This window comes from Oratosquilla oratoria, chromosome 34 (genome assembly GCF_046742065.1).
Source record: "Oratosquilla oratoria isolate Oo_2021 chromosome 34, ASM4674206v1, whole genome shotgun sequence".
Taxonomy (NCBI): Eukaryota; Metazoa; Arthropoda; class Malacostraca; order Stomatopoda; family Squillidae; genus Oratosquilla; species Oratosquilla oratoria.
The window spans coordinates 43,039,847-43,055,174 of NC_134810.1; the positions used below are offsets into that span (position 1 = coordinate 43,039,847).

General features: G+C 37.5%; 2 protein-coding genes across 9 annotated transcripts in view; one reads left to right on the top strand and one right to left on the bottom strand.

The window, feature by feature from the left end:
* The window catches only part of Hip1 (Huntingtin interacting protein 1), an 89,917-nt gene extending 81,790 nt beyond the window's left edge, over nt 1-8,127 (bottom strand). For all 6 annotated transcript variants that reach the window (XM_076173551.1, XM_076173547.1, XM_076173545.1 and 3 more), the window contains exon 1: nt 7,951-8,127. In XM_076173551.1, coding sequence (XP_076029666.1) covers nt 7,951-8,043 — 93 coding nt within the window. In that variant the 5' untranslated portion in view covers nt 8,044-8,127. The remainder of the gene's footprint in view (nt 1-7,950) is intronic.
* Nucleotides 8,128-8,277: 150 nt separating this feature from the next.
* On the top strand, nt 8,278-12,792 carry Tcs5 (TP53 regulating kinase). 3 transcript variants are annotated; one of them, XM_076173553.1, is made up of 3 exons: nt 8,280-8,439; nt 9,653-9,756; nt 12,031-12,792. In XM_076173553.1, exon 3 carries the CDS (start codon nt 12,035-12,037, stop codon nt 12,710-12,712), a length of 678 nt encoding a protein of 225 aa, XP_076029668.1. In that variant the 5' UTR covers nt 8,280-8,439; nt 9,653-9,756; nt 12,031-12,034; the 3' UTR covers nt 12,713-12,792. The 3 variants fall into 3 exon arrangements, with proteins under 3 accessions (XP_076029667.1, XP_076029668.1, XP_076029669.1); XM_076173554.1 differs by lacking the exon at nt 9,653-9,756 and adding an exon at nt 10,280-10,448; XM_076173552.1 differs by lacking the exon at nt 9,653-9,756 and having other exon boundaries at nt 8,278-8,439.
* The last annotated feature ends 2,536 nt before the right edge of the window (nt 12,793-15,328 follow it).

The following is a 15,328-nucleotide window of genomic DNA, read 5'->3' on the forward strand; positions in this document are numbered from 1 at the left end:
ACTTCCTGCACAGGCAGTGCAATGTAGTTCAGTTCGAAGCTTTAAGATTCGTTTAGATAAACACCTAAGCAAGATGTAATGCCTGCCATTTATTTTATAATATTTATTTGTTTGTTATTACTTGTCTGTTTATTATTTGCTTGGTTATCATTTATTATTATCTATGTAAATTTATTATTTACTATTTACAAAGGATTACAAAGGCGGATCATGCCGACAGGAGACCTTTTGGTCCATATCTAGGTCGGATGCGAAAAAAAAATCATAATAATAAATGAATAAATAAAAACTATAATAATGTAAATAACAAATCAAATACATAAATAAATGCATAGGTATAGTTAAATAATAAACAAGCAGGTAAATAGTAAATAATAATAAATTGACATATAATAAATGAGAATCAAATAGACAAATGATAACAAAACAAAAACAAATAATATAAAATAAATGATAATCATTACAGCATCTTACTTAGGTGTTTATCTAAATGATTTTTAAAGCCTCGAACTTAACTACATTACACTGCATCTGCAGGAAGTTTATTCCATTCATTAACAACACTGTTGGCGAAGTTGTATCTACCCACTTCCAAATTGAATCTATTTCCGGACAGTTTGAGACCATTGTTTCTTGTCTGATTCTCATTCAGTGTGAAATTTTTGTCACTTTTGATGTTGTCAATTCCCTTTAGAATTTTAAAGACCTGTATCAAGTCACCTCTGAGTCTACGCTTTTTTTTAGGGAAAACAGATTCATATGTTTTAGTCGATTTTCATTATTTTTGATATTTGGAATCAGTTTTGTGGCTCGCCGTTGTACTTTTTCCAGTCTGTCAATGTCTTTAATGAGATTCGGTGACCATATGGAAACAGCGTATTCCAAATGTGGACGAACTATTTACCTGTTTATTATTTAATTTTCCCTGTTCTATTTATCACTTATATTATAATTTTTATTCATCATTATTATAATTTTTTCGCATCCGACCTAGTTATGGACCAAAAGGTCTCCATCGGCATGCTCCTCTTTTGTAATCCTTTGTAACTGGGCTTCAGGCGGGTGTCCCAAGGACCACCACGCAAGCGCACACTAACCAATAGTATCTATATTGTGATATATTTTCAATCTATAATGAAGTCAAACTAAAAAAGTACGCCTTTCACCTTCCTCCCTTCCGCCCCCTCCCCCCATTGCAAGTTCCACTTCCTGTTCACTTTGTGATTTGGAAATCAGGACTATTTATATATCCATTCTATCTTTAAACCATGATGTCTATCTCTCTTGTCTTCCTCGCTATCTTTAACTCGTGCCAGAAGTTATCACTATTTTTCTTTCGACAAGCTTCGGGCATCTTTCTTCATAGTCCTTTGTCCGTCTCCATTTTTTTCCTTCACACCACCTACAAACTTTTTCCCCTCCCTGGTGCCGGGACTATACATCGGATATTCGCATGACCAGTCCAATTCAAATCCAAAGGTTATCATATATACACGTCAAGTGACTTTTGTATACAACTTATCACTTTATTTGAGCGATCAACATAAACATCATATTCTAGAAGTTTTATGAACAGTTCTTTCAACATGCAAACAACACACGACAGAAGCCGTTACAGAGCTCGGGCACAACAACGTCCCCTGGCTCCTCCGTTTTCTTCCCTCGCCTCCATTTTTCTATTTCTTCCTACCTTTTGTCTTCACTTCCTTTAATTATACGTCTCGTAATAAAGCTCTTCCTTTTCCAACACTTTATATTGTTCCTCCACCTGGTCCTGAGCTCTGTATCCTGATTACGATAAGGCTATCGGTATCCATTATGATAATTGGGATGATAATGACAATATGATAGTAAAGGGCCCTAATATAGATATAAACCAAAACACATTTATTTTCTTTATCATTGGTTGTTCAATTTGCCCGTTTCCCAGTCGCAAACTACTAGAGAGAAAAAAAGTGTTCAACAACAGCATAGGAAAACCACAGCCAACAGTGGAATGTTCATTACACGCAGTGAATGATTCACGGCGGCAGCCACGTGAACATAGCACAGCAATGAACACAACTTGGACGCGCGCGCGCACACACACACATTGAATAAAAAAAATCGTAAAAGAACGCCTCGTGAACTGATTTAGATTTGTAATCCATCTGTCACTCGAAGTTCACTATTGGACAAAGGTACTCTCCCAATACCATAACATGCACGACTCTTTCTACCTGCCCCGGTCGTGCCACATCACTCCTAAAACCTTCTCTACCTATTATCAATGCTTACGGTCTGTTACGCTTGAAATATCCACAAACAAACAAAAATTCCCGCGAAGAAACAAATGGAGGCCGGTGGTGAATATATGACGAGTCTTTTGGCACTAATTAACTCTTTTCAATGTTGTTCGTTCTAATAAATTGACGATATGTCAGACAGGGGCGGGGTGAATAGGTTATTCATTATACCAACAACTCGTTCATTCATGAGTGTTCCTTTACAACAATTGTTTTGGTTAACGATTCTCAAATAGGATGAAATGTTACATAATAATAATAATAATGATAACTGACAATACCGTAACTATCATAAAATTTGTAATACGTTATGTACAGTATATTTTCTTTCTAAATCAAAATAGTTTGTGCAAAACCTAAATTTCAACAGTGGTTCCCTACTTTCATGTTGTTTTTCTTTAGTGCCTTTATGCTGGCTATGCGTTTATTTATTTTATTGTACGGAAATAAATGTGATAAACCGTTAATTAAATGAACCAAATCGTCAATGGAGTGATAAATGACCTCGGGAAGGTTGAGCATCGCGCCGACAACAACAGTATTTGTACCTCACACGGAGCCTCGTAGTGTCGCGCGTAACTGCAGGCTCTTGTGAACCAATCTCACTTAGGAATCTGCTATCACGTTTATGGCTTCTGGTGGTCATGATGGTGTCAATAAAGATGATAGTGGTGATGATAAGGTAACAATTAACATTATCACTATCGCATACTATTATCGTTGTTTCTACTTTTTCGTTTTACGACCCGTTCTAACCCCTTCCTGGATCGACGCATGTCTTTCGTTATTAATCTCTACTTTGCAAGTTCGCTGTACTCTACCGGTACTTTTCCTTTGCCTTTTGTCCTCAGCGAAGACTGTATAGATGACATAATGACACCCTTCCGGCCAGTTGCCCTCCGGATGTCGCCCAGATAATCACGAGCAGCCTCGACGAGAGACGAAGACGACAACGACCCCTCTTCCCTACTGCTACGACTCGTACATGTCCTCTTCCTGACTCGTCGTGTTATAAACTCCGTAGAGTGAGCGAGAGAACGAAATGAGAGATGAAAAAAAATAGTGAAGAGAAAGAAGGAACAAGAGAAGAGAGAGAAGGAAAGAAATAGAGAGAATTTGACACAGAATGCCATGTTACATCTTTTCTACAGATGTTATGTTCCCTAAGCTAACTACAATCACCTTGTGTGACCTAAAATCCTGCACTGCATCATCATCAGTGTGAATGGGTTTATCAAAATAAGTCTCAATACTACTGCTACATTGTTTTATGACTCAAACAAAATCGCTTAGAATTAACCAGAATAACGGCTAAAGAGTACATCACTGTAGGCTAGTGAACAGAAAGTGGTGTATTGATACAAAAGAATTTTCAGGACAGCTTGTAACTGCAGCAAAAATGCTGGGATTGTTGTAAACTTTCCCACAGGGAATACTTTGAAGGGGATGTGGTAGGATTTGATTTTTTTTTTATGCTTCCTGTACAGTTAAGGATATTTTGGGTAGCATCTCATAACCAGATCAACAGTGGGTACCTGCATGAGGTCCAATGTGACAGACATCAGGGAGAATGATCCCCTTGCTGCCCATCTTCAAAATCTGTCAACATTTTCACCCACACCTACGGGTGAAGCTCCAAGAAGCAGACACTTTCTTTCCAGACAGGACCCAAGCTCTCTATCAACTTCAACTGTATTTCTTCCACCTTTTCACATAAGAGCCGACAAATGCCAAATACATCCCCTCTTCCTAATAATATAAGCCATGACATAGAAACTGTCTCACACTAACACCACAAAGACAACCACCCAATGTTTCTTTCCAGACAAAAATATGGGAGGTTCCTAAATCAACAAAACTTGAGGCAACAAGTATCACTATTGGGTACCACCACACACTGCTCCGCATATCCGCAGTGCAGATAAGCAAAATGGTGTGCAGCAGTGTAGTGTGTGGCCAACTTTGTAAAATGGTGTGGACATATGAGTGAGGAAATATGAGACTGACCTCTCCATAGGATATCATATGAAACTGATTGGAACATTTTTCTATACTAGAACCCTCAATCCTTGTTAATTATCTCATTATGTCACAGTAGCAAAATCAGCTGAACATTAAAGACAATGGACTGATTTACCCCACTGTACTATACAGAAAAAAGTCAACATTCATGGGGTTCTGTCTCTTACTATTCAATTATTATGCCAAGAGCATCTGTATGGCCCTACCCTACTCTACCCAAACCTAAACTTTACCAGCCATGTTGCCTAGCCATGAGGGTGAACCTAGAGTTGGGTGCATATAATGGAAATAATTCCATGGCTTAAAGAAGAAGGGAAAAAAAAAAATGCAGAACTTCTTGTTTTGAAAAATTCAAAAACATAAATCATATCATGTATCAATCATAATAAAAATAAGTTCCCCTTCATAAGGGAGTGGTCTAATCAAAGCATATAACCACCCTCCACCCATCCCACACCTATCCAAACCCATTTGTTACCCCTTCTATTCAACTCCTTGTGAATGAAGGGCCATCTCTGTAGCCTGCCCACTACTCAGGTCAGAGGAAATACAGCAAGGCACAGCACCTCCACAACAGTTCCCAACAGCCATAGCTGGTTTACCCCCACTGATTCATTACATGGCAACCCTCCCCTTTCACCTACTTGAGAATTTACAGAGCAGATATGAGGAAGTCCCTCTGAGCTATACCAATTTCTTATCTATTCACAACCACTCTCCACTCACCCCTATCTGTTGCCCTCTAACTTTCCTGCTTGACAGACCTTCTTCTTGTACTGAATGCCCCTTTAACTTTGTCTATCTACCTCATTTGTATTTCCCCCCAACAAATTTACTCCATCCAGTTCTGCCTTTCACACACTTTTGTTGTGGAATTTGAGAGGTTGAGGTAACGGCAGTTGAAACCCTACTGCAACGAGTTGGACCAAGAGCACAATTCATTAAATTCTACGCTACAAAGTTAAGGGGGACCCTCCTATCTTTCTGATAAGAGGTTGTTTAAGATGTTAAACCAAATCATCATCATCAATTCTCAATCAAAGAACAAACTTCTTCTTGCTCTCTGTTGATGAGATACAAAGCAAGACTAATACATACACTTAAAACTAAGTATGGTAAGTGGAGAACAAATGACTGACATATGTGAGGCATTTCAGTTTTCCATATATTTACATAACTTTCTAGAATTGGCTACAGGATACGAGATGACATAAAACAAACTGGAATCATACATGAATTTAAGAACTGGTTATGACAATGGGAAAGTAAGAAAAAGGCCCACACACATGTAGATCCTTCCTTGTATACTAGAGTATGATACATACATTGTTTCAAATATAAATACATCTGATCTCCAACATTTATGCATGTTATGGGGCAGGGATAACTTCCAAACTATGAAGACCCATGCCATTCGCAAAGAAATAATCGGTGTAAGGCATCTAATCAATTTTAACATTTCTAAATAGCCAAAATCATAAAATCCAACTTTATCTAACCATGAATGTGAAACCACAAAGTGTCATGGGTCAGGTGTGTGCTTGATTAGAAAGTGCTACAGTGAATAATTGTGATGAAAGAGACAATGCTTTGTTTTGTAAGGTTTGTTAATGTGTCTCTGTTTTATTAATTGCTGGGAACCATTCATTGCCTACAATTGGAGATTCCTTAAACAGACCAATGCCTATATTCATAACTGATCTTAGTATATTAACTTCTCATTGATTTTCATTGTCAGATCACTGACATGCAGATTGAAGATTATAAAGATCAAGAATGAGGTGGATTGATGTGGTGAAATGTCATTATATGCAAGAGCAATGTCTGTTGAAGAAGGATGAGAGGGTGAAAAATGCAGAAGTGAGTTGAGACAGGTTGTACATGGGCAAAGAAATAATGCACCTCAAAGGAATGTTTTTCTAATCTGCTCCATAAATATTTTTGAGTAGATAAGAGGGTCATAGGTAAATTTAAGGAAGTGAACACCTAAATAGAATGTTATATACTAATTTTGTAAATCATAATATATCAACATGATATACACTTTTCTTGGCAGAAATTAATAATAATAATAATAAAAAAATGCTAAAATCAATATACTACCAAATGCTTCAATATGCAATGTTTGTTTTGATAGATGTTTAAGTCGAAGAAATTAATGGATGCTAAACTGTTCTGTTCTAACCTAACCTGCATTTAGTAATGCAGTACCTGTAATACTTGAGGTCATCAGGGTCACTGTCATCATGATGAATGTTGATGGCCAGTTTTGGCATCTGATTGATGTTTTAATTGACAAAATTACTATTTATCATATTGATATATCACTTTGGTGTGCACAAGGTAGTCATTGCCATTGTCAAATTGTAATTGATGGGACTAGACAGACACAAACATGGCACCTCTAACCTAAATTGTCACAGCTCCAATCAATACCGTAGCATATTTGCTTTTAGCAAGGTTCTTTGTTATTGATTTCCACAAAGAAAAACATATATTACTCTGATTTATTTTAATTTACCAAACTGATACTTAATTTTATAGATATATTATGTAGGTGTGCACTTACTTAATAATACCACAATGGAAATAAGCTGATATGCTTTTTGTATTATCCTCAGCATTGTAATTGTTATTTTGAACTATGTGTTCTCTTCATTATCTGCACTTCATGTATATTGATTCAATGACAAATAAAATTACCATTATTATTATTACCATATAAAGAAGCAGTGGGGTAATCAAGCCTGGCTGTGAAGCCTTTCTGGGGAAGTGCAGTCTTTCTCTGCACTGCTTTTGACCTGAATGGTGTGGTGAGGGACAGGAGTGATCTTTTATCCCTGAGGTACTGACTGAGCTGGGAGGGACAATGAATGAAGTTCCTTCTTATTTCCCCACCACTTGTTCATAGGTGAGCAATGGATTTTGAATAGGTGTGGGATAGGTGTAGGGTAGGTTGCTTTGACACAGTCCCACCCCTTTTAAGGGTGAATAGACTTGTTGGTATATAGATATATATGTTTGAGTATAACCAATAAAAGAGCAGAAATGGAACCAAGTGGATCATAAAATAGTAAAAAGCGTATGGGCCTTTACATTACAGAAAAACACTGACTTGTTTGTAACTATATGTTTCAACAGATCAATTTGATAACAGTTTCATTATGCTCTTCTATATCAAGTTTCCATTACATTCTGTGTCTATACTATGTCTATGCTGATTGCTGATTTGATGGTTCCTTTAATAAGAAGTTCGAGACTATCACAATTCACAGTACTGTCCCCAGATAAATAGTGGAATTATTACTAACATGACCTTCCTGTTAATATAGCTTTCCTATGGATACTCCAAAAATGGCCTTCGTCATTAAATGCTACGAGATGGTAAGTGTTGCATAAAAAAATTTAGACAGCAAAGGACAGAAGTTTGCACAGGTGACATGACATGACAGGAGAACAGTATATTATTTGAATGATTAAATCTAAAAGATGAAATTTTATCATCTTTGGGATACAATATTTAGTTACGAAATGTATTGTTGCGACAAGGTGAAACTGTTGCATGTTTCTCGACTATGTGCATAGAGTTGAAGTCAGGAACAACTTAGTCTGCTAACTGTCACTGCCTCTACATTTTACTGACCTGTGATCTCTCAAAGTTCTCCCTCTCCTGGTCCAATGTGGTGCCTCGACGGGCCCCAAGGACACCTGGGATCTTCTGCTTGATGGAAGTCATTTTGATATTTAGTATTAAATCACGAGAGAGTCCTGTCAGCGCATCCTTTTACAACTGTTGCGGATGTTCCCCTCCATCAACATTACTAAATTCCAAAATCCGACTCGTAAGCTGTACGAAGCTTTAAACAAAAGAGCATCGCTATAGATTTCTAAGTAAATTTTAGAGAATTTAAATGAGAGTTTATAACTCATTTTAGTGTTTCGAATAATCTTTCTGGAATTATATAAACGAACGAATGTCCCGCTTCAAAGTAAACAAGAAGACAGGAAACGTGGTATAGGCCAGGAAGAAGAGGATAATACAGTGAATTCGTTGTTTGGATGTATGGATTGTTCTTAAATAAATACGTGCATAGGTCAGCACCTTGCATAGAAAAAACTTTATGAACATTAGGTATGTCATGAAACCTGTTGATAATCGATACTTGAATTTTTAAGATTAGTATGTAAGGGATGAGGCTTAAATAATAGCATCACCATGAATTTACTTTCATTTATTTATTGAGCTGTAGGGAATATTTACTCATCAGCAAATTATAGCAAAAAGAAGGCTTTGGAGTTTTGACTTGCTTTGGTATGCATCTTGAAAGGAGACATTACAAGGAATCGGTATTTTATCAGTGAATATTGACAGGCAGTACGATATTTATATGTGATCCACAGAACTGATTAACCCTTCCAGTAACGTAATTTGTTTGGATAGGTGATGAGAAGCTATGCAAACACAAATCAGGAGACTATGATGGTACTGATTTATAGAGAGAAGCTTACACTAGGAAGCTGAATTTGCAGTGTCCAGGGGTCTCACTAATTGCCGAACAAAACCGATAAAAGCCGAACATACCAACAAAACCCAAACAAGGACGGTTTTTGCTCAAATGCACACTTCTATATATATATGGTTGCATTATTTGAACTATTTTCTTTAAAATGTGTGATTTCCATGTAATATGATCAAAGAGAAGTTACGTTTTTATCCTCTGCAAAATTACCGAACACAGCTACGATTCGACCCAGCCCGCCGTCTATGATCACTGGTGGTATGGATCAAACTACACTCTTTTAAGTTTCTTACTATTGTGATATTAGTGTAATAGACTGCATATAGTTGAATTATTTAAACTATTTTCTTTAAAATGTGTTACGTCATACTGCAGAGGCTAAAACATAACTTCTCTTTGGTCAAATTACATGAAAATCACACATTTTAAAGAAAATAGTTGAAATAATTCAATTATATGCAGTCTATTACACTAATATCACAATAGTAAGAAACTTAAAAGAGTGTAGTTTGATCCATACCACCAGTGATCATAGACGGCGGGCTGGACGAATCGTAGCTGTGTTCGGTAATTTTGCAGAGGATAAAAACGTAACTTCTCTTTGATCATATTACATGGAAATCACACATTTTAAAGAAAATTGTTCAAATAATGCAACCATATATATATATAGGTGTGCGTTTGAGGAAAATCCGTCCTTGTTTGGGTTTTGTAGGTTTGTTCGGCTTTTATCGGTTTTGTTCGGTTTGTTCGGCAATTAGTGAGACCGGTGTCCAGTGACCAAAGATATCAAGTGTCCTGTCACCTGTGTGTTTATACCAACAGGGCAGGTAGTAGTCACCTGTAGTCACCTGTAGTCACCTGTAGCCCCATACAGTATATTAAGACTGAGGTCAAAACCAGCATATTACAGAAGCACACATAAGATGGTAAGACAAGTACAAGGAAAAAGTAATGAAGTTTACAAAATCCTACATTGAACACTAATTGCTAAATGTTGTACCAATGTATGATAATTTTGTTAAATGGATTTCTAAAAAACATTGTTATCTGCCTTATCTTATTGCTGGGTAACATCACAACTAATATCCAGACCACTCAGAAGTAATACATACAGAATTCTTTAACAATTATTGATATATCAATTGATTGCCATACATGTTATTGACATCTGAACCAGTGACAAAAGATTTGCATATTTCCAGTGTATGTTAATTGTAATCAAGGTCTATTTTATGTTACCTCATGTTACCTTACAGAATTTTGGCAAACATGCCTCAGCTAGGGGAACTGCTGCTGCCTCCTCCCTGGTCATGTTGCCTCCAGTCAAGTGGTATATGATGTACCAGCTTGTAGTGGTTCCACGTGATACTATAGAATGGTGTGGAAGGTGTGTCTTGAATTGTGTGTAGGAAGGCATCCAGCTATCATTTGAATACTTCCAATGTGCAGGATGTGGTGTTCTTCAGGTAGTTGGCAAGACTATTGAAGAGCTTGGGAGCCACTTTGGTGAAGGAGTTTACTCGAAGAGATATGGTGCTCCTGATGCTGCTAGTGATTCCTTCAACATATCAAGATCCCCCTCTCATCCTTTCTTGGCAGGGTGTCATTCCATTGTTGGGTACATGGCCCTCCAGCATTTTCTATAAGTAAATGATCAGGTACCATTTTCTGTGCCTTTGGAGTGAACAGAGTTTGGGGTGATTGAGTCGGTCCCAGTAGTTCATACATTTTACACACTCAATCTTGCTGGTGAAGGTTCTTTGGACACTGAAGTTTATCTCTATACTGCCTGGGTTCCACAGTTGGCAGCAGTATTCAAGTTTAGATGGTATCAGGGTCTTCCATAGTTTAATCATGCAATCCTTGTTTCTTGATGTAAATGTTCTGAGATTCCATCCTGTTAATTTCCTGGCACTGTCAGCAATGTTGTCAGTGTGTGTGGTAAACTTGCCATCTTTTCCCAGCATTACTTACAGGTCTCCTACATTCGCATTGTTCATGATCTTACTATGAGCTGTGGTGTAGGGTTGGATATTATTTGTGAGGCATTTGCCATACTTCATCAGTTCAAATTTGGTTTTGTTGAATTTCATATTGTTTACATTCTAGGTGTATTATGTTTTCAACGTCATTCTGGAGATTGTCTTCAGTCCCTCTTATTTCTTTAGTGACTCTGGGGTCGTCTGTGAAAGAGGATATTTTGGAGTGTTTTACTATGCTTTTGATGTCACTGATGAGTACTAGAAACAGGGCAGCTGTTCACAATGCAGTCATCCAGCCTCTTCTGGTAGCTTAGAAGTGCTGGGTGGTGGCCGCACCACAGTCTGGCCAGGTGGACTCTGTCCTTTTGTGGGAGAGAGGATTCAGAAGGGTGGATATCAGGGGCTGTGGCATTCCTTGGGGAGACGGGACTGCTCGGACAGACAGTCTAGGGAACGACAGCAACAACAACAACTAGAAACAGGAATGGGCCCAGTATGGAGCCCTGTGGGACACAACTTATCTTTGAAAACAGTTTTGATGCTGTTCCTTTCATGGCAACCACTGACCCAACTTGCTAGTTACTCCCAAGGCCTTCAGTTTGTGTAGTCTAAGTCCTTTCAAAAGAATGATCAAAATATTGTCATGGTTGCCAGCTTGATATACGTTATGTTTGCAGGAGTAACATACATTACTGCTGTAATGGATTAGTTTTCCTGCTGGATCAGTGATTGATTACAACTACCGGTATAGTATGTATTGTTGGAAATCACTATATTATTTGAATTGCATAGAAGAAATTTCTTTCAGCTCCAAAATATATATGACAAAAATAAAAACCTAGAATAGGATACATAAGTAATACTTGTTTCTCATTATGACTCCATTGAGATCACTACCTAGCACTGAAACAGTACCAACACAGAATAGGCCTAGTTCAAATTGTCCCACATGCAGTCACTACATAGAAGACACAGAACACATCATTGTACACTGCCTTACTCTTGCCTTATGCAAACAACAACACAATGTATCTTTCTTGATTGAACAAAAAAATGGACCAATCCAGTGGCCATCAGTGGTTAATAGGAAGTCATGGATCTCTTGCAAGAGAGACTGAGGGTAATGGATTGATTGGTTCTATTATGTTTTAATGAATTTACCAATTTTTTCTGTGTTCATAAATGAATATTTGTACTTTAGTCACCTTTCTTTTGCAGAACCATGGAAATTCAGAGGTGCTTACTTGTTCAAGGTGCAGAAGGTCGAGTATACACAGGTTCTTGGCTTGGCAAAGATGTGGTCATCAAGGAACGCTTCAAAAAGAAGTATCGTCATCCTGTCCTTGATACAAACATCACAAAAGAAAGAATAAAAGCTGAAGCAAGAGCTTTGACTCGTTGTAGAATGTATGGAATCAGAACCCCAACTGTCTACTTTATTGACTGGGAAACAAATGAAATCATCATGGAACTTATTCCTAAGAGTGAAACAGTCAGGAACTTTATTTACAGTGCAGTGAAAAGGAATGTGGCTATGAACAGTACGGAGCTACTTGGCATGGCAAGGAGAATTGGAGCTGTAATTGCACGCATGCATTCTAATCATATCATACATGGTGACTTAACTACTTCAAACTTACTACTTGTTGAACCATACCAAAATTCAGACATTATACTAATTGACTTTGGATTAAGCTATATGGAAGAAAAACCTGAGGACAAAGCTGTTGATCTTTATGTTTTGGAAAGAGCAATTTTAAGTACTCATCCCAACTCGGAGGAGATACTTTCTGCTTTGTTAGAAGCTTATGGTCAAGAAGGAGGTAAGGGAAGTCAGGAGGTTATTAAACGATTGGAGGATGTCAGATCTAGAGGGAGAAAAAAGCTTTGTTTTGGCTGAACTGTATTGATTGTGATTTTGAAAATGTTACTATATTGTCATTTACTGTCAAATATAATTCATCTAGTGCTGCACTCAAAGCTGAACTTTGTTTTACCCTTTATCCTATAGTATTGATTACAAAACTAAAAGAGTAATATGAAAATGTACTATTTTAGAGTACTGTGTCCAAACATGGTCTCCTCATTTACTGGAATGTATGCAAAGAGGAGCAACTAAACTAATTCCTTATATTCACTTACCTTATGAAGACAGACTGAAAGAATTGAATCTATATCCTTTATGGTAGGAGATTGGGTGGTGACCTTATCCAGATTTTTTGTGTTAGAAAATAACAGAACAAAGGGTCATAGCTACAAAACTAAGAAATCTAGAGGTAGGCAACATTTCTTTTGTAAGAGAGTGGTAAATTGGTGGAATAGATTACCAGATAATGTAGTCTAATCAAACACATATAATTTCAAAAATGATTTAGACAAGCATATAACAAATACTATAGGCATCTTTTTATAGTTTTAATATTTATTTTCATATTCTATGACTTGGCACAATGTGGCTAAGAATTATTGACTAGGCCACTAGTCATAACGGCCTGGCATTTTTATTTTTACATATAACTTCTCATTTTTAGCTAGACATCTTAAAATTGCTCAGACCATGTATATTTCTTGTATGGTCCAGTTGGATCTTGATCTGGAGGATGTTCTTATTGGTATGCAGTCTATGCATGATATGTTCTCAAAAGATAGTTAATACATACATATATCAAAAGGCTCTTTTCCCTTTTTTGAAGGGGTGGCTGAGCCGAAGCATATACCCACTTTTCACACCCAACCAAAACTTATTTGTTGTCCTTTCTATCTTAGCTCCTTGTGGATCAGGGGTCATTCCCATCCCACACCCACTGCTTGAAGATAATACAAGTTCAAAAGATTGTGAGTTTTCATAAGTAATAAAAAACTTTTACCTTTAGTTTAGTTTCAGTCCAGACCCATTGAAGTAAGCCAGAAGTCAACTGAATGAAGGTTTTATTGCTCAAACAATTGCACTGCAACTATGCATTGCAACAGACAAAACACACAATTAGTCGCACAAACAAAACAAACACAATTAAGCAAAACTAAACACATGAGAAGAAACTAGACACCACTTCGTACTAATCAACAGGATAAACATTAAGACATGCATAAAACAAAAACATGGCAATTATAGCTGGAAATGAGGTAAGCAACCTACCATTGTTAGTGGAGTCATCAGCTAAGCTGAACTGAACTGTCAGGGTACTTAAAAGGTAAACAAGTTTCAGAGTGATCTTTACTATAATATGACATGTCACATATTACCACATTCTACTCCACCCAATTAGTTCACTTAGCATAATCTTGAAGATACTTAGGAGCTTGCTGTATCCTTTTTGATCTCCAAAGAGGAGGTGGTGGGGCAGTCTGGCAAGGTACAGTGGGGTATTCCCAGACTCTTTCTGAGGAGTAAAGTTCCCATCAGAATCACTACTTGAAATCTCCTGGGGTACACCAATATCAGAGGCTTCCCATGAGGTCTAGGGCCAGAGTATGGAAGAATTAGTATTCACACTTTCACTGCTACCATCATTGGGGTAAGATGTCTTAATGAAACTGTGGTTGCCTTATCATCTGAAAACTTGACGTGAGCATATTCAGGGTTTGCTAAAACTATTTCCACCTCATCCACCAAGGGGTCGTTTTTGTTATACCTCACATGGTGTCTCGAGAGCTGGACCCGCATGGATGAGCCAAGCGGGCAGTGTTCAGCCTGTCATAGGTCTACAAAGCTGGAAAAAGCACTCATGAGGGGCACAGTTAGCAGAAGTGCATAACAATGAGTGGGTAGAATAGTGTGTGTCTGGGAGAACTATTTCTTACTGGGACATGCCCAGGTTTCTTGTTTTGAGAGCTGGCATTATGGTCTTCCATATAATGTCATTATACCTTTCAACTTGGCCATTCCCTGTAGGGTAGTGGTTCTTATGCTGAGATACAAAACCTTGAACCTGGGGTTAAGAGACATGATAGCCAGTACATGGTACTGTATAATTACTATGAAAAAGCAAAGCAAGGTTTGCATCACTAATTCTTTTCATATGTTTGCATTGTATTTGTATTGGATGGTGGTATGAGAAAACTTTCTGAGATATCAAGGGGTACAGGCACTGAAAAAGTTTAGAATCACTGCTGTAGGTTTATAGAGGGTAGAATAACTGGTCCTTGGTGCCTTTCCATAAATCTTATTGGGAAGAAATGTTGGACTGCTGTCTGTGTTGTATTAGTATTGGACTGTTTCTGTTGGTACATAAACTACTCGTACAAGTTCAAAAACAGTTTTGATGAAATAAGAATTATAAATATTTTATGTGACAATGTACAGTACAATTGGTATGCAAGACCACTCTCAAGATTTCCATGTAATCAGTTTCAATCATTACTCTGGTCTCACTTACAGGAGGCCAGCACCCTCAAGGAAACCAGCAACAGCATCCAGTCAGGACTATGAGTCACTTGGAGAATAGATACTGTGTTGTTGTCTGGGGATTCTTAGTGTAGGGCACTGAAGTATGATGTGTTTTGTGTCTTCTGTGTG